This window comes from Eleutherodactylus coqui, chromosome 3, assembly GCF_035609145.1.
Source record: "Eleutherodactylus coqui strain aEleCoq1 chromosome 3, aEleCoq1.hap1, whole genome shotgun sequence".
Taxonomy (NCBI): domain Eukaryota; kingdom Metazoa; phylum Chordata; class Amphibia; order Anura; family Eleutherodactylidae; genus Eleutherodactylus; species Eleutherodactylus coqui.
The window spans coordinates 32,509,933-32,528,765 of NC_089839.1; the positions used below are offsets into that span (position 1 = coordinate 32,509,933).

The 18,833-nt window shown below is 42.7% G+C and overlaps 1 protein-coding gene across 1 annotated transcript in view; it reads right to left on the minus strand.

Moving 5' to 3' along the window:
• Nucleotides 1-18,570, minus strand: part of BFSP1 (beaded filament structural protein 1) — a 34,160-nt gene extending 15,590 nt beyond the window's left edge. Inside the window, exons 1-5 of the mRNA XM_066594477.1 lie at nt 18,197-18,570; nt 13,665-13,725; nt 7,497-7,592; nt 6,095-6,187; nt 3,772-3,879 (exon numbers count right to left, since the gene is read on the minus strand). Of these exons, the coding sequence (XP_066450574.1) occupies nt 3,772-3,879; nt 6,095-6,187; nt 7,497-7,592; nt 13,665-13,725; nt 18,197-18,570 (732 nt within the window). The remainder of the gene's footprint in view (nt 1-3,771; nt 3,880-6,094; nt 6,188-7,496; nt 7,593-13,664; nt 13,726-18,196) is intronic.
• Between the last annotated feature and the right edge of the window lie 263 nt (nt 18,571-18,833).

Consider the following 18,833-nt stretch of genomic DNA (forward strand, 5'->3'; position numbering starts at 1 on the left):
TTCTGGCCAACACGGATTACTGGGTGTACACCCTTCTTGACCCACAGTATAAGGAGAACCTTTCCACTCTCATTCCCAAAGAGGAAAGGAGTACAAAAGGAATGCAATACCACAAGGCCCTGGTGGAAAAGCTGACGCTGAAGTTCCCATCTGACAATGCTAGCGGTAGAGGACGTAGTTCAGTGGGCCAACTAACAGGGGAGATGAGGGGAACAGGCAGCATGTCCAGCGCAGGCAGGGGAACACTCTCCAAGTCCTTTGACAGTTTTATGGCACACCAGGGAGACAGTGTCACCACTCCCCAGTCAAGGCTGAGTCGGAGGGAGCACTGTAAAAAGATGGTGAGGGAGTACATAGCCGACTGTACTAATGTCCTCCGTGATCCCTCTACAACTATTGGATGTCAAAGTTGGACATGGGGCACGAACTTGCGCTGTACGCCTTGGAGGTGCTGGCCTGCCCTGCCACTAACATGTTCTCAGAGAGTGTGTTTAGTGCTGCTGGGGGGATTATCACGGATAAGCATACCCACCTGTCAACTGACAGTGCTGAGAGGCTTGCACTTATTAAGATGAACAAAGCCTGGATTTCCCCAGACTTCTCTTCTCCACCAGGAGAAAGCAGCTCAACATAAAGTATCTTTAAGCTGGAACTGGAGAACCATACACCCTCTATCACCCCAAAAAAGGGTAGAAGTAACTTGGTCTATCCTTCTCTGATCTTCCTCCTCCTCCTAAACCAGCATGTCAGCACGCTGAACAGCCGATTCTTCAGAGGGCCAAAAGGCTCTGTATAATTTTTTTTTTTCTGGAGGGCTGCCTCCAGGCTCTGTCAAAACATTTTTTTCTGAGGGCTGCCTCCGGGTTCTCACCGCCAATTTTGATGAGATTCACCACTACAGTTCAGCAAACGTGCTGGTTCCAGCTTAATACGCCCACAGAGTCCACAAATGTATCCCAGCGCAGTGTCCAGCTATCTGACACCGAGACAAAATGAATTGTCCTGGTTTGGCCACTCTAATTTCTTCATAGTACATGCTGTCTTTCCCTGGGGCACTGGTTAAAAAGCCCCTCGGGGAGAGGCAGGGGCTGGGACAGGCAGTAGCTTGCTTGTTGGTGGACCGCCACCTGGATCCCATTAAGCAAGTACGAGCTCTATGTTAAAAAAAAAATATTTCAGGGGTTCACCTGCACTCTGGGTACACAAATCTTTCAGGGGTTCGCCTATACTCTTGGTACACAAATTTTTCAGGGGTTCGCCTATACTCTTGGTAAACAAAACTTTCAGGGGTTCACCTATACTCCTGGTAAACAAATACCCTGCACTCTCGCTCAAAAAATCTTTCAGGTTCTCACCTGCAATCTTGATAAAAAAAAATTCTTCTTTTTAAAATGGGTTGTTTTCGTCATTAAAAATGTAGAGGTACTGGCCTCTGAGTCCCCCTATGCTGTCGTTTGTGGCTAATGATATGCTGTGACAGAGGTGACATGGGATGGCACTTACAATGATACATTAATTTGTCTGCGATTTGTCAGCTATGAAGCACAATTTTAAAAGAGTCACACGGCGTACGGAAACGTATCCCAGCGAGGTGTCCATCTTTGGCCACGAATTTCTTTACAGTTCATGCTGTCTTTCCCTGGGGCACTGGTTAACAAGCCCCTCGGGGAGAGGCAGGGGCTGGGACAGGCGGTAGCTTGCCTGTCGGTGGACCGTCACCTGGATCCCATTAAGCAAGTACGAGCTCTCGCTCAAAAAATCTTTCAGGTTTTTACCTGCACTCTAGGTAAACAAATCTTTCAGGGGTGCACCTATTTTCTTGGTAAACAAATCCTTTTAGGGGTTCACCTATACTCTTGGTAAACAAATCTTTCAGGGGTTCGCATATACTCTTGGTAAACAAATCTTTCAGGGATGCACCTATACTCTTGGTAAACAAATGTTTCAAGTGTTGACCTGCACTCTGGGTAAAAAAAATCTTTTGCTTTAGAATGGGTTGTTGAATTGTGCAGATGGGTAGAAGTACCGGTATCTGAGTCCCCTTTATGCCCACGTTTGTGGCTCATGAAATTTTGTGACGGAGGTGGCATGGGATTGGAATTATGATCATATGTTAATTTATCAGTAATTCTCATCAGCATTCTGGGCTATCGCCCACAATTTCAAAGAGTGTCGCTGGCAGGCCCTGCCAACCCTCTGCAGTGTATGTCTCCTGTTCCTCCTCATCCAATACACACTTATAAATAGACATGAGGGTTGTGTGGCTATCCAGCCTTCTGGACAGCTCCCCTGCTGAACCTTAGCCTTGTTCCTAATCAAGTTACTGTTTTGGCTCCACCTTGTTTGCTAATTGGACATGCTATAAAAGCCGAGCCCTTCCTCCAGTTCTTTGCAAGTTTATTGTGCTCCCAGACAGTAGTCAAGCTCTTCCACCTGCCACTCCTCCATTCTGCTAACTGTGTACCAACCTCTGGCTTCCCGGACTATGCTACCCACATGCTCCTCTGTACTGCGAACTGATACCTACCTGTGTACCAACTTCTAGCTTGCCTGACTATGCTACCTGCCTGTTCCTCTGTGCTGCAAACTGATATTTGCCTGTGTACCAACTACTGTCTTTCCCTGACCATGCTAACGATATGTACCGGTTTTAACAAGGGACTCCAACCCTGAACTGGATTGTTACACTGCGCCATCAACAAGTAAAGCACATTGAAAATTTGGAAATCTTTTCTATGTACCAGGAATGTGTATCTCTAATAAATGACAGGAGCAAGATGCTATAATACCTTCTATTCAAGGCTGAGTCTCTCACGATAGCTAGATATCTATGTTCCTTGAACCTGAAACAATGTCACTAGAACTAACATATTGTTTTTTTGGCGATTATTTCAGAGGTAGTCGTAAATTTGGTACCTGCCATTTTTGTACAAGGCACCTATACTGGGCCAAACAGTGTGCATCAATCTCCAGGAATTCTTCAATAGTTTTTTTTTCTCCTGGCTCTTTTGGAGTTAAAAACCTTCCTTCACCCTCATCATTATGTAAAGATATTTTTTTTTTATTTTGGACTACTTTATTGAGCAATTACTGTATCTTATGAGTTTCTGTTTGGACCACTTGAACATCTTGTTTTTTGGATATTACTGAACACAACGTTATCTGTAGTTTGCCAACTTATCTTGTTGAATACATTGTACTTTTAGTTCCTGTTTTACCCTTTTTTCTGGCTTTATGCTTAGGGTGTAATAGGGCGATAAGAGCCAAGTTCTTACTCAGGGTTGCCTTTTTTGGGGTGGGTATCTTGCTATTCCTAGGGATAGACCTAGGGTGTATTAGGGCTTGAGCAGGCTCCATCTTTTTCTCCTCCTTCCTGTCTTTTTTTACTTCTATACTTTATATGGATTAAATAAATATTACATTTTAATTTATTTATGAAAACGTAGGTTGTATTAAACATTGCAGGCCAACCCATTTAACTACAACCTATGGACAAGTGTGGCGCTGTTTCTGAAAGAAAGCAGTCATGTTTTTCCAACCTTGGATAACCTATTTGAGGCCTCTATTTTTTAAAGTTTATAATGGAATTGTGGGATTGTATATTATGCAATCAGCATAATCATTAAAAAATAAAAAGCCACCCCTACCCCTGTGGTGATCCTTAGAACGGACCTACAAAGTGCATCTATTGTAGAGCTACAAGTATTCTAGATTACCCAATAACTTGGAATCACAGTGAGGACTAAATGTCTATCTACAGTATTCTCTTACCTCAGATTGCAGCTTCACCTTCTGCGCCCGCAGCTGGCACAAGATGCTCTTATATTCTTCCAGTTGGCTTTGCAATATAGGAATTCTTCTTTCAGAAATCAATTTTTCCTAAATCAAAAAAGAGGAAAGAATTGCTTAACCCCTTAGTAACTTGGCCTATTTTAGACCTAAAGATGCAATAATTTTTTTAGGATTTTCACCTCCACTTCTTATTTTCCCGTCAACAGGGCCATACATATAACTGCTTGTTTTTTGCATAGCAAGCTGTAGTTTTTATTGGTGACATTTTTTGTGTACATATAATGTATTGTACAGTATAACTTTTAGGAACTTTTTTGGAGGGCAGAGAAAAAATACCTCAATTCTGCCATTGCTTTTTACAGCCTTAATCAAAGTGGCTTTAATGCATTCCTGGCGGTTTTGGTTTTCTAATGTGCTCACGTGGGCAGTACTGGCCAATCAAAGCAGCGTGTAGTGTCTTAGACTACCAGTGCATACTAATACAAAGTATGCATCAGGTAGTCAGAGAAGTGGTACGGCCATCTTTGTTTGTCCAGGACCGAAGAGTCACTATATGGTCCTAGAAATTGGCATATAGTGTGGTAATTTTACGCAAGTATTGTCTTAACAGTCAATCAAAATAGTTGCTGAAGTATACAGATGACTGTTGTCTGTGTGCTTTTAAACAGAGCAATTCTCATTTAGTTGTTCAGTTTTGCCATTACTGAACAAATTGTTAGGAACATTTACACTGACCGATTTATAGTTCGTTGACGGTAACAAGAGGGCATCCGCTACGCCTAGAAGAAATCAGGTTTCATCACCAACATAGAAAGGGGTTCTTTACTGTAAGAGCAGTTAGACTGTGGAACTCTCTGCCTGAGGACAGGGTGATGGCAAAATCCATAGAGGAGTTTAAAAGGGGACTTGATATCTTTCTACAGCGGAAGGATATTACAGGATATAAATCTAAGGGCAACTGTTAATCCTGGTATACAGGCAGCTAGGAACTATTAGGGGTTAATCCAGGGAACAGTCTGATTGCCATTAGGGAGTCGGGAAGAAATTTTTCCCCCAAAAGGGCTAATTGGCTTCTGCTCTTGGGGTTTTTTCACTTCCTCTGGATCAACAACACAGGAGGACAGACAGGCTGGACTAGATGGACATTGTCTTCATTCAGCCTTACAAACTATGTTACTATGACTAGTTAGGGGTGTGAGGTATTTTGTCTGACGTGTATTCGAAATTTTGATCCCTCCTCAATGCACGCTCAATAGTTGCTGAGTCCACTAATGGAACATAATTACATACGAGTGGTCTTCGAGTGAACACTTGCTTCTGTGACAGGCCGTAGCCCCGAATGTTGTGTGGAACGCCAAACCAGTTAGAGACGGCAACAGAGATTCCTCTTTCAAAAACAAAGACAACTGTTCAGTTGATGATCACCCAACCATTGATGAAACCAAAGAGCGCAGGAGGGCAAACTGTTCAAAAAAAGAACAGGCGTTCACAGGTAGATGCACGCCGAACAAGCGCACACCACCCTGCAAGACAAAGACAACGATTATCTTTGGCTGCTTGTTGCTTTAAGACTAGCAGAGATTCATTGTCTCCTCCTCATTGCCTCCTGCCAATTTTAGAAAAGGAGTGGAAAGAGGGGTATATAATCATCATCCTGGGGTACGTTACTTCCTGTTGGACCGATGTCCACCCTAGGCTGATGCCAAGATAGCAGACTTGGAATGTCCTCTTTTAGTTAGTTGGTTTACTAATTGATCATGTTGGAAAAGTGTTGTTAATTCATGTTTTTCCCCTTTCATTAAATTCATCACAACCGGCACTGAGAAGAACCTTCCTAAGTATAGGAGAGTATGTGGTAGAGTCTCCAATACAGAAAAATCGAGCACATCCTCCCGGCAAGAGTAGTGGCGTCCATTCTGGTGGACAATAAGCATTTTATTAGCATAACATGCTAGTCCTTTCTGGCAATATACTAAATGCTGTGACCTACTCCCATGTACTCACGAGGTTGTGTTGTGCCGTAGGCTTTATTATATATGTTGGCCCCTACAGAGGGTGTTTCATTTGTCTGTACTGCACTAAATTACAACAGCCAGTGTACAAGAACAGTCTACTAGACCACTTATTGGGTTTCTTACTCCCAATTATTGTTCCACAGACTTGTTAAAAAGTCGTACATTGATTTGAAGGAATGCTGCCACTCAATAGGTGGCGCTGCAGAGGTATTGTTCCATCTTCCTTATTTGCATACACGACTTTTTATAGTGTGTGCGCTACTGCACATGCAAAATGAAACCCGTACCTCATACATGCCAACAGTGATTGCAGCCACAGGAGGGGTGGTCTGGATGATTTGTTGCAATATGTTCACATATGTCTGAATTTCCATGAGATTCTGTGAGTAAAAGGTAAAAAGGAGTTAATATTCATATACATAAGTGGTGTCTAAGATCCATAAGAATGTGATATAGTCATCAGAACATGGTGAAGGGATACATCAGATAGGATACCCTCAGTTTAACATTGCAGCTGCCCATAATATGTTTTTTTTGGCTAAGGGTCCTTTAAGATGAGCTGTTTCTTGTTTACATCACCGCTAGCTTGTTCGCTCTCGTGCAGCCTATTTAGACAGGTAGATGCATTGTTGGCTCATTCAGTCTACAGAATCACTCAGTCTTTCACATTCACTACATAAGAGAATGTTAAAGACTGAATGATTGCTGTTTAAACCGAACAATAAGTGAATGAGACAATGATACCTAAGTGACTGCTCGGGTATTTCTGTCAGCCCCATTGAAATGAATAGAGTGCAGACTGTGCATGCTCCATTCAGAATGATGTCACTGTAGGGGAGAAGTGACCCCCACAGTGACAAGAGAGTGGAACATGGGAGTCCCATTCTCGAGATCCCAAGTAGTCTTAGCAGCGAGACCCACACTAATCAACAAATTATCCCCTATCCTTTGGTACAACCCCTTTAAAAAAAATGCGGCCAGATCATTTAAATGGACACTAACTTTTCTGCTCATCTAACAACCTATGTCTGTATAATCAATCTTGTAATATACTTGCAATTTTTTTTTTCAGGAGGGGGGTTGAATTGTCTGCCTCTAGGGATCTCCCTTACAACACTTTTGCAATCCACTTACTGTTGTTTGGCATTTGGCTTCTCTAGTAACAGGGACAAGGGAACACTGCTAATTACTACATGAAGTCCCGGCGACTACAGTACTGGCAGAATGGTTGTTTAGGACACCCCCCACCTGTACCTGGGTTGCAAGCAGCCCTAAAACAGGAAAATCTACATGGAAAACTAAATTGATACAGCTGAAACTGGGTGCAAACAGCAGCAAAGCAGCGGCCAATGAAGACAAGAGCTACTTTTGAACGTTTTTGCAAAAGCAGATACACTTCAAGTTAAAAATCTTCTAGAGATGAAGCATAAAAGGAAATCTAATTATTTTTCCAGAATCCATGATGGAGACCGGATGGATTCCGTCAGGTAACGCCGGTTTTCACCATTTTGACAGATCCAGAAAGCCGTGTTTTGGAATGGAAGAACCAAAATCTGAACAATGACTTTTAAATAGTCCAGAAAGGGCTTTGTGGACATTCAGAAACCCCTCTAAGTATAACCCTAAATATGTGACACAACCCCTCTGAACATGTCCTCACTGAAAACCTGTACCATTAGCATAAATTACCTTTTTGTATCGGTCCTTTGCAGCATTGATGTCATCTTGTAGGAACTGAGATTCAATCTGAAGTTCTAGATTACTTAGCAAAGCTTCATCAGCTTCCTAAAATATAAAGAAAATGATCAGCGACCGTATTTGAATGTGTCCAAGTCCTTGGATCGTTTAGATTTCTTTATGGCTTGGAATGCTGTTGCCAGTGTCATTGTCGTTGCCAGTGTCACTGTTGTTGTCAATGTCATTGTCAGAGTCATTGTTGGTGTCCGAGTTATTGTTGGTGTCGTTGTTTGTGTTAGTATCAGGTGTAAATCTTTCATTAAAGGTCCCATTCTAGCTCCGAACAATGTGCAGCTGCCCAAGTTGGTACTGCAGGCTGAGTCCCTTTCACTTAAATAGGACTCAGCCTGCAGTACCAGTCCAGGCCACTGCATAATGTACAGAGCTGTCTGCTTCCTGCAAAAAATACAGCAAGATGTGGGATAACCCCTTTAATGAAATATTTACACATGTCATCCTTTAACATGTCTTAGTTACATTCATGGACCACAAAGAAGAGAAATACAATAGGCAGAGCTCCACGTAAAATGGTCTCAAAGATGACACACTGCCATCCTACTGAAACTAGTAAGGGCTATTTGGGTGCATGTAGTGAGGGAAATACAAAAAATCTAGGCTCAAACCAAGTGGAGAACAAACATGACGATGATCAATGGTGGAAGTAACGTTATTTTCAGCCAGCAAGGTGACAAGGTTTGAGGCGGAGTGCCTTTTTTTTCAAACAACTGGATAGTAGTAACCAAAAAGATATTTCAAGTCTAATTACAGCAGGAAATGCTAATTTGTTGCCATACCATTAGTGGTCAGTGGGCTGATGGCTCCGTCAAGCCTTTTCCCATTGACCACTATGGCAATGAGTTTAAATTTTCGGCTGTGATTAGACTTTTTGAAATCTATTTTTTGGATACTACTGTCCAGTTTTCTGGAAAGAGGCATAACGCTTCTAAATGTGTCACTTGGGTGGGTAAAAATAAAGTTACTTCCACCATTAATCATCTTCATGTCTGTTTTTCACGTGGTTTCGACTTTACTGTAACATCTCCAGCTGAGAGGAACTGGCAATTAGCGGGGTTTGGGGCAGCAGAAGGGGGAGAGAGCCCGGACCAGTCCATGAGAGTTTGGATGGTTCGCTCCTAAACTGCATATGATACAAATCAGGGGATTTGCCATGGAGCTGCGGTGAACAAAACAAAAAGGGGTTTTTATCCATCTACATTTTCCCTGCAGCGAGCTGGAGTTGGCAGAAGTAACTCGTGTTTTTTCTAACTCAGGCCTAGTCATGGTGGTGGTTACTCTGCATAGAACGATGGCCCGTGCAGTAGACGAATTACACAAGGATGTCTGGTAATAACAGTGGTAAAAATTCAACGTGACGCCAGTGCCTTGGAGTATGATGAAAATAAAGAGTCCAGACCAAAAGAGCTTTTGTAAAACTGGAGGCACACAGTTTTTACTGACTCTTGTAACTTGACAAATTAACGTTCACTCGGTAGTATTAGCGGACAGTATGGAACTTCAACAATTCTTCACACAAGCATGAAACACTTTAGGATTCTTGAACTGTCTGTCTCTCTCTCTCTCTCTCTCATGGAAGGTAAGACGACCAGCCTAAGTAATCTGACAATTGGTGGTGGTGGAACTGAGGACCTAGCGTGGGCTTGACGAAGGGCACACCGACTGTTTACTATGCTTGGACTGATTAGACTCACAATTAGATTGCCTATTTTCCGTCCAGCTTCCACAAGGTCTGCCCTGTCTCTGGATCCTTCAGGCAGGGTTGAAATAGACTCTGCTCTCCTATTGGGCTGTCGTGGCCGGTTGCTTTCCCAACTCCTTGCACTCACACCACCCCCTTCCTCACTTCCTCCTCTTTCTTGCTACTCACTACTCCTCTCTCCCACCCCCAAGCTATCTTTTATATTCCCACTCTAATATCCAATCCTGGGCTGGGGACATCTCTTCAACCTATTCCCACCCAGGGTAGGGGTGATTGACAGACAAAAGGGGGAGTTCAGCAAAACCATGCAGAGACAGACAAAACAAACACGAACATTAAATGTTTAGTGATCTATTAAGGTCAACGCACCAACACATCGATTAATACATATAGACATACATGGAGACATAGACGAACATAGACACATTGCATGAGGCAGCTAGCTGCGTGCTGTGGTGGCCCTAACTCTGGGCCACTACACCCCATCTATTGTTAGCATTGATAGTAGATGAAGAAATCTGGATGACTTCCTTTAAGGTCCCCCACCCACTGTCGATATTTTCTCCACTGCGATGCGATTCTAAAGTTAAAGTCTCGCATCGCAGTGCGAGAAAAAAATCGGCATAACGCTCACATATCGCCAGTCTTTGCAATGGGGCCAGCGGCAGCAGCACTAGCCCCATTGAAAAGAGATAGAGAATGCCGGGGACTTCTGCCACAGCTGTAACAGCTGTGACAGCTGTAACAGCTGTGACAGCTTTAACTGCTGTGACAGCTGTGACAGCTGTGGGAGGAGTTTCCTTCATCCCCGCGGGGACTGCGGTGATGAAGGAATCCTCTGCCACAGCTGTCACAGCTGTCACAGCTGTGGCAGAAGTCCTCAGCATTCTATTCCATTGCTTTTAATGGGATCGGCACTGCTGCCTTCCCCGATAATCTGCCAAAAGTGTGAAAAAAAATTTTAAAAAATCATACTCGCCTCTCCTGCGCTCAGCCACGTCCTCTGGCTGGCTTCCCGGCACTGCTATGAAGCTCTTTCAGCAGTCGGGGATTTAAAAATCCCTGCCTCCTAAAATAGCTGTGCAGAGTGGCTGAGGGCTCAGCTAATAGCAGATACTGCTTAGCTATTGGCTGAGCGCTCAGCCAATCACACATAGCCCTTAGCTACTCATTCATGAATAGCTATAGCTTAGCAATTTATGAATGAATAGCTAAGAGCTATGTGTGATTGGCTGAGCGCTCAGCCAATAGCTAAGCAGTAGCTGCTATTGGCTGAGCCTTCAGCCAATCTGCACAGCTCTTTCAGGAGGCAGGGATTTTTAAATCCCCGACTGCTGAAAGAGCTTCATAGCAGTGCCAGGGAGCCAGCAGGAGGACGCGGCTGAGTGCAGGAGAGGTGAGTATGATTTTTTTGATTTTTTTTTCCCACTTATTGATGGTTATCGGGGAAGGGCTTCAAGCCCTTCCCTGATAATCATTCTGCGGGGCTTGGCTGAAACCATTGATTTCAATGGGATCGGCAGCAGTGCCGATCCCATCGAAAGCAATAGAATAGAATGCCGCGGACTTCCGCCACAGCTGCGACAGCTGTCACAGCTGTGACAGAGGATTCCTTCATCCCCGTGCTCCCCGCGGGGATGAAGGAAACTCCTGCCACAGTTGTCACAGCTGTCACAGATGTGGCAGAAGTCCGCAGCATTCTCCCTATGCTTTCAATGGGGCTAGCGCTGCTGCCGCTGGCCCCATTGAAAGCACTTGCGATATGCCGGTTCTATACTGGCCTCTTTCTTGCGCTGCGATGCGAGATTTTTCTCGTGCTCTTGCAGCGCAAGAAAGAAAATATCGCCAGTGGGTGGGAGCCCTAAGGTCTCTAAATTCTCCTGATACAAAAATTATTCATTCTTGCACCATCCAGTAAGACAAATATACAGATATATGTTAAATGTATTCTTTATTCTAGTCAGAGGTAAAGTTACAGTTGCTGGGGTTGTCCATTAAACCTTTTGTCCGAGCCATAAAGATTACATTTTATAGAATTAAATGCGAAGATCAGAAAGAATGAGCGCTGGATGTAATAAAACATCAGGTGGGATAAATACATTTTGTACCGGTGGGAAATAATAAGCATTACCACTTTATAAAACACTTTGTACAGAGGACTACAAACAGTTGGAATCAAGATTACTCAACACTCCCCCCCTCCCCCCCCAGTGTATATTAGCTTTATTTGCCAAATTTACAAGCAAGACCATTTTAAATAGCTTAACACCACTAATATAACAAGTGGTTTCTCTATATTAAACACAAAATGCCATTTGTGCTGACTACTGCAGTCCTGGAATTAGTCGCACCTCCATGATGATCGTCTTTAGTACCTACCGTAGTATAGCGCCTTTTGACCTGATGTGATACATAGCCAGATAGTGGCTTCTGAAAGCAATGCTGGGGAGTCTTAGCTAATTCCTCATGGACAATGGCCTCCAGGTCACTAATATTCTTGGTTTTACGCAGTGCAGCTGTCTTCTTCACATCCACCATAGATTTTCGATGGTGTTCAACTCAGGCCACTGTAATGGCTATTCCAAAATCTTTCAGAACTTCTTCTGAAGCCAAGCCTTGAGCATGGATGTATGCTTGGGAGATCATTGTCCTGTTGGAAAGTCGAATGACATCCAAGCTTCAGCTTCCTCACAGAAGCATGACAATTTTGACCTGAAGGTTGCAGGTTCAATCCCCACACGGTTCAGATAGCCGGCTCAAGGTTGACTCAGCCTTCAATCCTTCTGAGGTCGCTAAAATGAGTACCCAGCTTGGTGGGGGGTAATAAATAAGCAAGATTTATTTATATTTATTTCTCCTAGGATTTCCTGATGGTTGATTTAATCCATTTTACCTCGACCAGCTGCAGGTTTCCAGAGCCAGATGAAGCACAGCAGCCCCAGAGCCTCACCGAGCGGCCGCCATGCTTCCCTGTAGGCATGGGGTTCTTTTCAATAATTTTTATTGGATTTTACAGTAAACAAAGAATAAAAAAAGTTGACATATTTGTTGTGTGAGAATACAATTTCTGTATTGTGACATGAATATTTTAAACATGCGATTAGAGATGAGTGAACGTACTCGTTTAGGGCGATTTCGCACTCGAGCAGCGCTTTTTACGAGTAACTGACTACTTGGGCGAAAAGATTCGGGGGGCACCCGGGGTGAGCGGGGGGTTGCAGAGGGGAGTGGGGGGGAGGGAGAGAGAGCTCCCCCCTGTTCCCCACTGCTTCCCCCCGCTCCACCACGCCGTCCCCCCCCCCCCCCCCCCCGGTGCCCCCCGAATCTTTTCGTCCGAGTAGTCAGTTACTCGGAAAAAGCGGTGCTCAAGTGCAAAATCGCCATAAACGAGTATGTTCGCTCATCTCTACATGCGATGTGTTGTGGAATACTAATGAAACTAATGTTCCTTCTCACAAACGGAAAGAAAATATTTGCCAGGTTAATGTAGCTTTTCAGCATCCGCTTCATTCTTCCTCCTTCAGACAGACCGCTGATCCATTGGCCCGAAAAGTTCCAGTTTTGTTTCATTGCCCCACAGAACAGAATCCTAAAACTTCTGTGGCTGTAGTGACCTTTCTTCTACTTTTGGGTCTGTAGAGATGAACATCTTGGAGTTTGCTTTTTGTATACACCTTACTGTGCAAATGGAAACCTGAATATCTGCTGCCAGCAAATCTTGCTGCAGATCTTTTGCTGTCACTGGAGGGTTTTTGACTACCTGCCTTCTTGGTAATCTGGTGACTACTGCTGATAGCTTACTTCTTTCTGTCACATCCCGGTAGTGTAGCCAGTGCTCCTTTTACTTTGAATTTGTGAACCATACCTTCAACTATCTCCAGGAACATTCAGTTCCTTTGAATTAACCATATTTCTAGCATGCAATCACATGTCACAGCCATCAAAGCGCTAATCAGTACAAGTATTTCATGGGTTTTATCTCAAGCATACTTGATGTAACTAATGAAGCTCTTGATTAGTTGCACCAGGTGTGCTTGAGACAACGTTGATTTGCAAATGTGTGCACTTATGAGGAATTCTCTTCAGGGGCTTGAATAATTCTGAGACTGCAGTAGTCATTAAAAGTGGCATTCTGTGTTGATTTTGGAGAAATCACTTGTTATATCAGTTGTGTTGAGCTTTTTAAATTGTTCTTGTTTGCTTTTTTTTTGCAAACAGATGAAAGTTTGTAAATTTGGCAAAAAAACTAATTTGAAATAGAGGCTGAACAATTTTGATTGCAACAGTATCTAGATCAAGTTTATTCTTCTACTAATTGTGGTCATACCTTCTATCATAGAATGCGACTGTAGAGCGTTACAGTGCAGAGGATATGCGGAATTGCTCAGAAATCACCGACTTACCTTATTAAGTCGCTCGAGATTATCTTTCAGTTGCAGCTGATAGTCACATTCATTTCTGTACCTGTGAATTTCCAAAACAATCAGTGATATAAAATATTACAAAAAAACCATAACAGCATTCAATACTGGCGTTATATCACAAGCGTTAGTTGTATGTCTTTATGCTGTGTGATAATTAAAAGGGGTTTTCCAGTGAAGTACTATTGATGACCTATCATCAGGAAAGGTCATGCACAGTTAATCAGGTGGGGTCTGACGCTCGGGACCCTGACCGATCAGCTAAGCGGGCGCATGCTGTCAGTGCTGCAAACACACAAAGGTCGGAGCAGAAGCCTCTGCGCTAACCTCTGTGTAGTGGCGGGCACTTGTAACTGCAGGCATGGCTCTAATTGAAATCAATGGCAGTTATAACTGGCCTGCAGTTATAAGCACTGACCACTTCATGGAGGTTGGTGTGGAGACTTTTGCTCCAAATACACAGAGGTTGGAGCGGAAGCCTCTCTGCGCCGACCTCCTTGTAGTGGCCGGTGCTTGTAACTGCAGGCATGGCTCCCATTGATTTCAATGAGAGCCGTGCCTGCAGTTACAAGCGCCAGCAACTTCACAGAGGTGGGCGCAGAAGCTTCTGCTCTGACCTCTGTGTATTTGCAGCACTGACAGCATACGCCTGCTCAGCTGATCGGTCAGGGTCCCAAGCGACGGACCCCAGCCGATCAACTAATAATAACCTATCCTGATGATGGGTCATGAATAGTATTTCCCTGGAAAACCCCTTTAATATTAATATCTCAAACGAGGTGCTCTATATTACATGTGTATGTCCAGATGTAGCAAGATTTAACTTCACACTTAACACATTAGGTACACTGTGACACAAGATGTTTTTCTTGCCCTTACAATAGCTTTTAAATGGCATACCACCCCTAAAGGGGTCCACAGACATTCACCTCACAACAGAAGTCGGTACTAGTAACACCCCGCTCACCGGAAGATGATTCCTGTCTCCTTTGGGTACCCACTCGTATGTGTTGCCACTCAACATATATTGGTATTTATAGTTTGGGATGAAGTTTCATTACTTTTTATTACTTTGTTTGTCTGCTGGTAACAGAATATTTTTACTTTCTCTTTTGCTTTCTTCTTTTCTAGAAGGTGAAGAGGCGTCTGGCAGCAGATTTACGGTTTATTGAGCGTACTATACTATTGATTTTTATCAGTAAACATATAGCTGTTATAAAATTCGATAAACGCCTCCAACGCCAAGTAAGATACTAGAGCTGACAACTCTTCATTTCTCCTTTCTGCTCCAGTGCTCCCTGCTGCCACTTTATAGCTTCAGCTGTCTGACTCTTAAAACCAAAATGGCACATCAGTGTCTGCGACCAAAGTTATTTTCATAGGTGCCACTGACATTATGTTACTCTGAAACAAAATTTCCACAAACAACCTTTAAGGGGTTGAACCACTTGTAACTACTGATGACCTATCTTTAGGAGAGGTCATCAATGGCTGATTGCAGAGAGTCTACTGTCCTGTGCCTTCGCCGATCACCTCTTCCCCGGGGGGCGCTGTTCTGATGCATTGTAGCAAGCAGATAGCACCTTATGTTGTTTAGTGGCCTGGGGTGGTACTGCAGGCTAAGTCCCATTCCCTTCAATAGGACTCTTCCTGCAGTACCACTCTGGGCCACTACAAAATATACGGAGCTGTCTGCTTCCTACAACACAGTAAGACAGGGGAACAGTTGATTGGTGGGGGTTCTGAGTGGCGGTGCCCTGCTTATCAGCCATTAATGATCTATCTTTAGGATAGGTCATCAATTGTTAGAAGTAGTACAACCCTTTAAAAGTGCTCACACATCTTCAATAGCTGTTGAGTAGTCAGCCAATAGCTATTTCTCCTTTCCCCCCCATACACATGAGTATTTGGTTGGGCTAATAGATATTTCTCCCAATCAGCAGTTGAAATTTAGCATTCCCCGAACACTCTTTTCCACAACAGAAACTTGGGAGGCGCCCTATAAACAACTGACAAGAGGTCTATGGAATGACTATCAGTTGTACATGCAAGATCTGATAGACAAAGTGCCGTCTGTCCATTCTTCCACTGCACTGTGAGAAGATAACTCAACAGTAGTGGTCTGAAAGGATGTGGGTCCTTGAGTTATCAAGTCTCAGTGGGCCCCCGCAAAGTATTTGTGCTGTCCCTATGGCCCCCACAATATAACTGCGCCCCCCACAAAGTAACATAGAAGCTATGACCTCCCACTGCCTAATTGTGGCCCCTATGTTGGCCCCCACAGCCACTGCCCCCCTAAATTCTGTCCAGAGCTATGTATAACTTAAGTTATCACACATCTCCGTCTCTCATAAAGTCCTTTGAAGTGCTGCAGACAGGAGGAGGAGTCAGGTCAGATATGCATGCAGATTTGCTATATTGTGTCAGCATGAGAAATGAGGTCTTGTATGGCTGTAGCAGCAGTAGGCCTCAGGAGCTGCCTAATAATACTGGGTCCTGACGCCAGCCCTGACTGGAGATGTAGAATGAGGTTCTTTTAACTGATGAGTCCACATTTGTGCTCTTTAATTATAACAGAAGTCACCACTAATGCAACGAGAGGCTCTGTGCAGCCTTTTCCCAATTTACAATTGAAAACTTCAATGTATGCAAATATACAGGCATACAGTGACATATAGTATATCACCCACTGATAGTATTTAGCGAACCGGGTTGAACTTTGCTAAAAGTTCAGTTCAACACAAATAATCTCCTCCTTCTCATCATCACTTTTTTATTAGATCACAGAATCCACGTGCATCATTCACTATAGATTCAGTTAGCTGACTTGGACTGTAAAGGGTTAACTTGCTTGCTGACTTAACACTGCTTGTTTCTGTTTCTCTCTCCTACTGACGCTCCAGCATAAACTTGGTTTTGCACTTTATATGTTCAAGCTCCCAACCGCACTGGCTATTAGTAAAGATGGTCTCCTTGTTCCTCCCCGGTCTCCTTCAAACTCTGCCGAGCTGGCTAGACTGATTACCCTACCCACTCTCTACCTTTTATACCTTTCTCCTTCACCAATCCTGAGCTAGGGGAACTCACTCTTTCCAATCCCAGGCTAGCTAGGGCTGACTGGCAGGTATGAGAGCAGGTTAGGGTCTATTCTGCACAGTCATTCAGTGTTCGGTGGTAGGAACACCAGAAATAAACACTTTCTTGACCATTAAAAATGATATACACATAATTACACACATTTACAAATATATACACATACATTTACATTAAATAACAATAGCAGTGCTGGGGGAGCCCAACTCTGGGGTACTACATATCTATCTATCTATCTATCTATCTATCTATCTATCTATCTATCTATCTATCTATCTATCTATCTATTATATTAACAAACCCATATGCCTGAACTGAAACAGCAATTGTTTAGGCATTGAGAAAGAAGATCTGTAAACTTACTTGAAAATCTTTGAACTTTTTTTTTCTTATCACAAATAGTTTTGCAGAAATTCATGAATATAGAATTTAGATTGACAAGGGCCAATAATAGTAATGAAAAACCATGTACTGTGGTATGTGATGGCACTTTATAAACTACTACTGGGATAGATAGATAGATAGATAGATAGATAGATAGATAGATAGATAGATAGATAGATAGATAGATAGATAGATAGATAGATAGATAGATAGATAGATAGATAGATAGATAGATATGAGATAGATAGATAGATAGATAGATAGATAGATATGGGAAAGATAGATAGATAGGAGATAGATAGATAGATAGATAGATAGATAGATAGATAGATAGATATGAGATAGATAGATAAATAGATATGGGAAAGATAGATAATATGAGATAGATAGATAGATAGATAGATAGATAGATAGATAGATAGATAGATAGATAGATATGGGAAAGATAGATAGATAGGAGATAGATAGATATGGGAAAGATAGATAGATAGGAGATAGATAGATATGGGAAAGATAGATAGATAGATAGATAGATAGATAGATAGATAGATAGATAGATAGATAGATATGAGATAGATAGATATGGGATAGATAGATAGATAGATATGAGATAGATAGATAGATATGAGATAGATAGATATATAGATAGATAGATAGATATTAGATAGATAGATATGAGATAGATAGATAGATAGATAGATATTAGATAGATATGAGATAGATAGATAGGAGATAGATAGATAAATAGATATGAGATAGATAGATAAATAGATATGAGATAGATAGATATATAGATATGAGATAGCTAGATAGATATGAGATAGCTAGATATGAGATAGATAGATATAGATATGTAGATATATGCATATATATATATATATATATATATATATATATATATAGTGTGTTGCATATACAGTGGCCATCATATACCACAGTGTATATGTACAAAGGAGCTGTCATATATTGAATTGAAATTTGCCCGTCAGGATGCCATTCCCTCTGTGAATTGTATCTTACACACTAATAGCACTTACTTGTCTTTATATTCACCCACCATCCTCTGAGCGTCTTGGTACTCTCTCTCGAGCTTGGCCCGATCAGTAGACAGCTCACGGAGCCTCTGCCGATTCAGCTCAATGTGTTCTGCGAAAGCTTCCTCCAGCCCGGAGATCTCATCCATCCTTTGGAAGGTCTCCAGTTGCTTTCTGAAGATAGCATTTCTTTGTTCTAGCACTCGAGCCCGATTGATGTAATTAGCGAACCTTTCATTCAGCTCCTGCAGGTGCTCTAGGCCTTGTGCTTGTGATAAGCCCAGGCCGCTGATATCTACCAGACTTTGTTCATCAAAGCCATCCGACCTTTCATATTTCTCTTTCCGAACTTCTCGTAAGTAGCTGGTTTTGTACATGATGCTATCACTTCTCTATGAAACTTTCCTCTCCCCGGGCCGAACTAGACTGAGCAAAGTTGTAATAGGCAAAGGATAAAGCGTATTCTGTCCCCGCGCCCCTGTGCACTGAATGCCGTCTGCAATAACCAGATGAAATTCAGTCTAATGCCATAGGCCACAAGGGTAGTGTTCTCTTGCTTTCCAGTATTTGTCAGCATTTATTTTGTTCCAGGCCTAGCAATTGTCCTGTGGTTTTCTCTAGGCAGGAGCTTAGATTAACA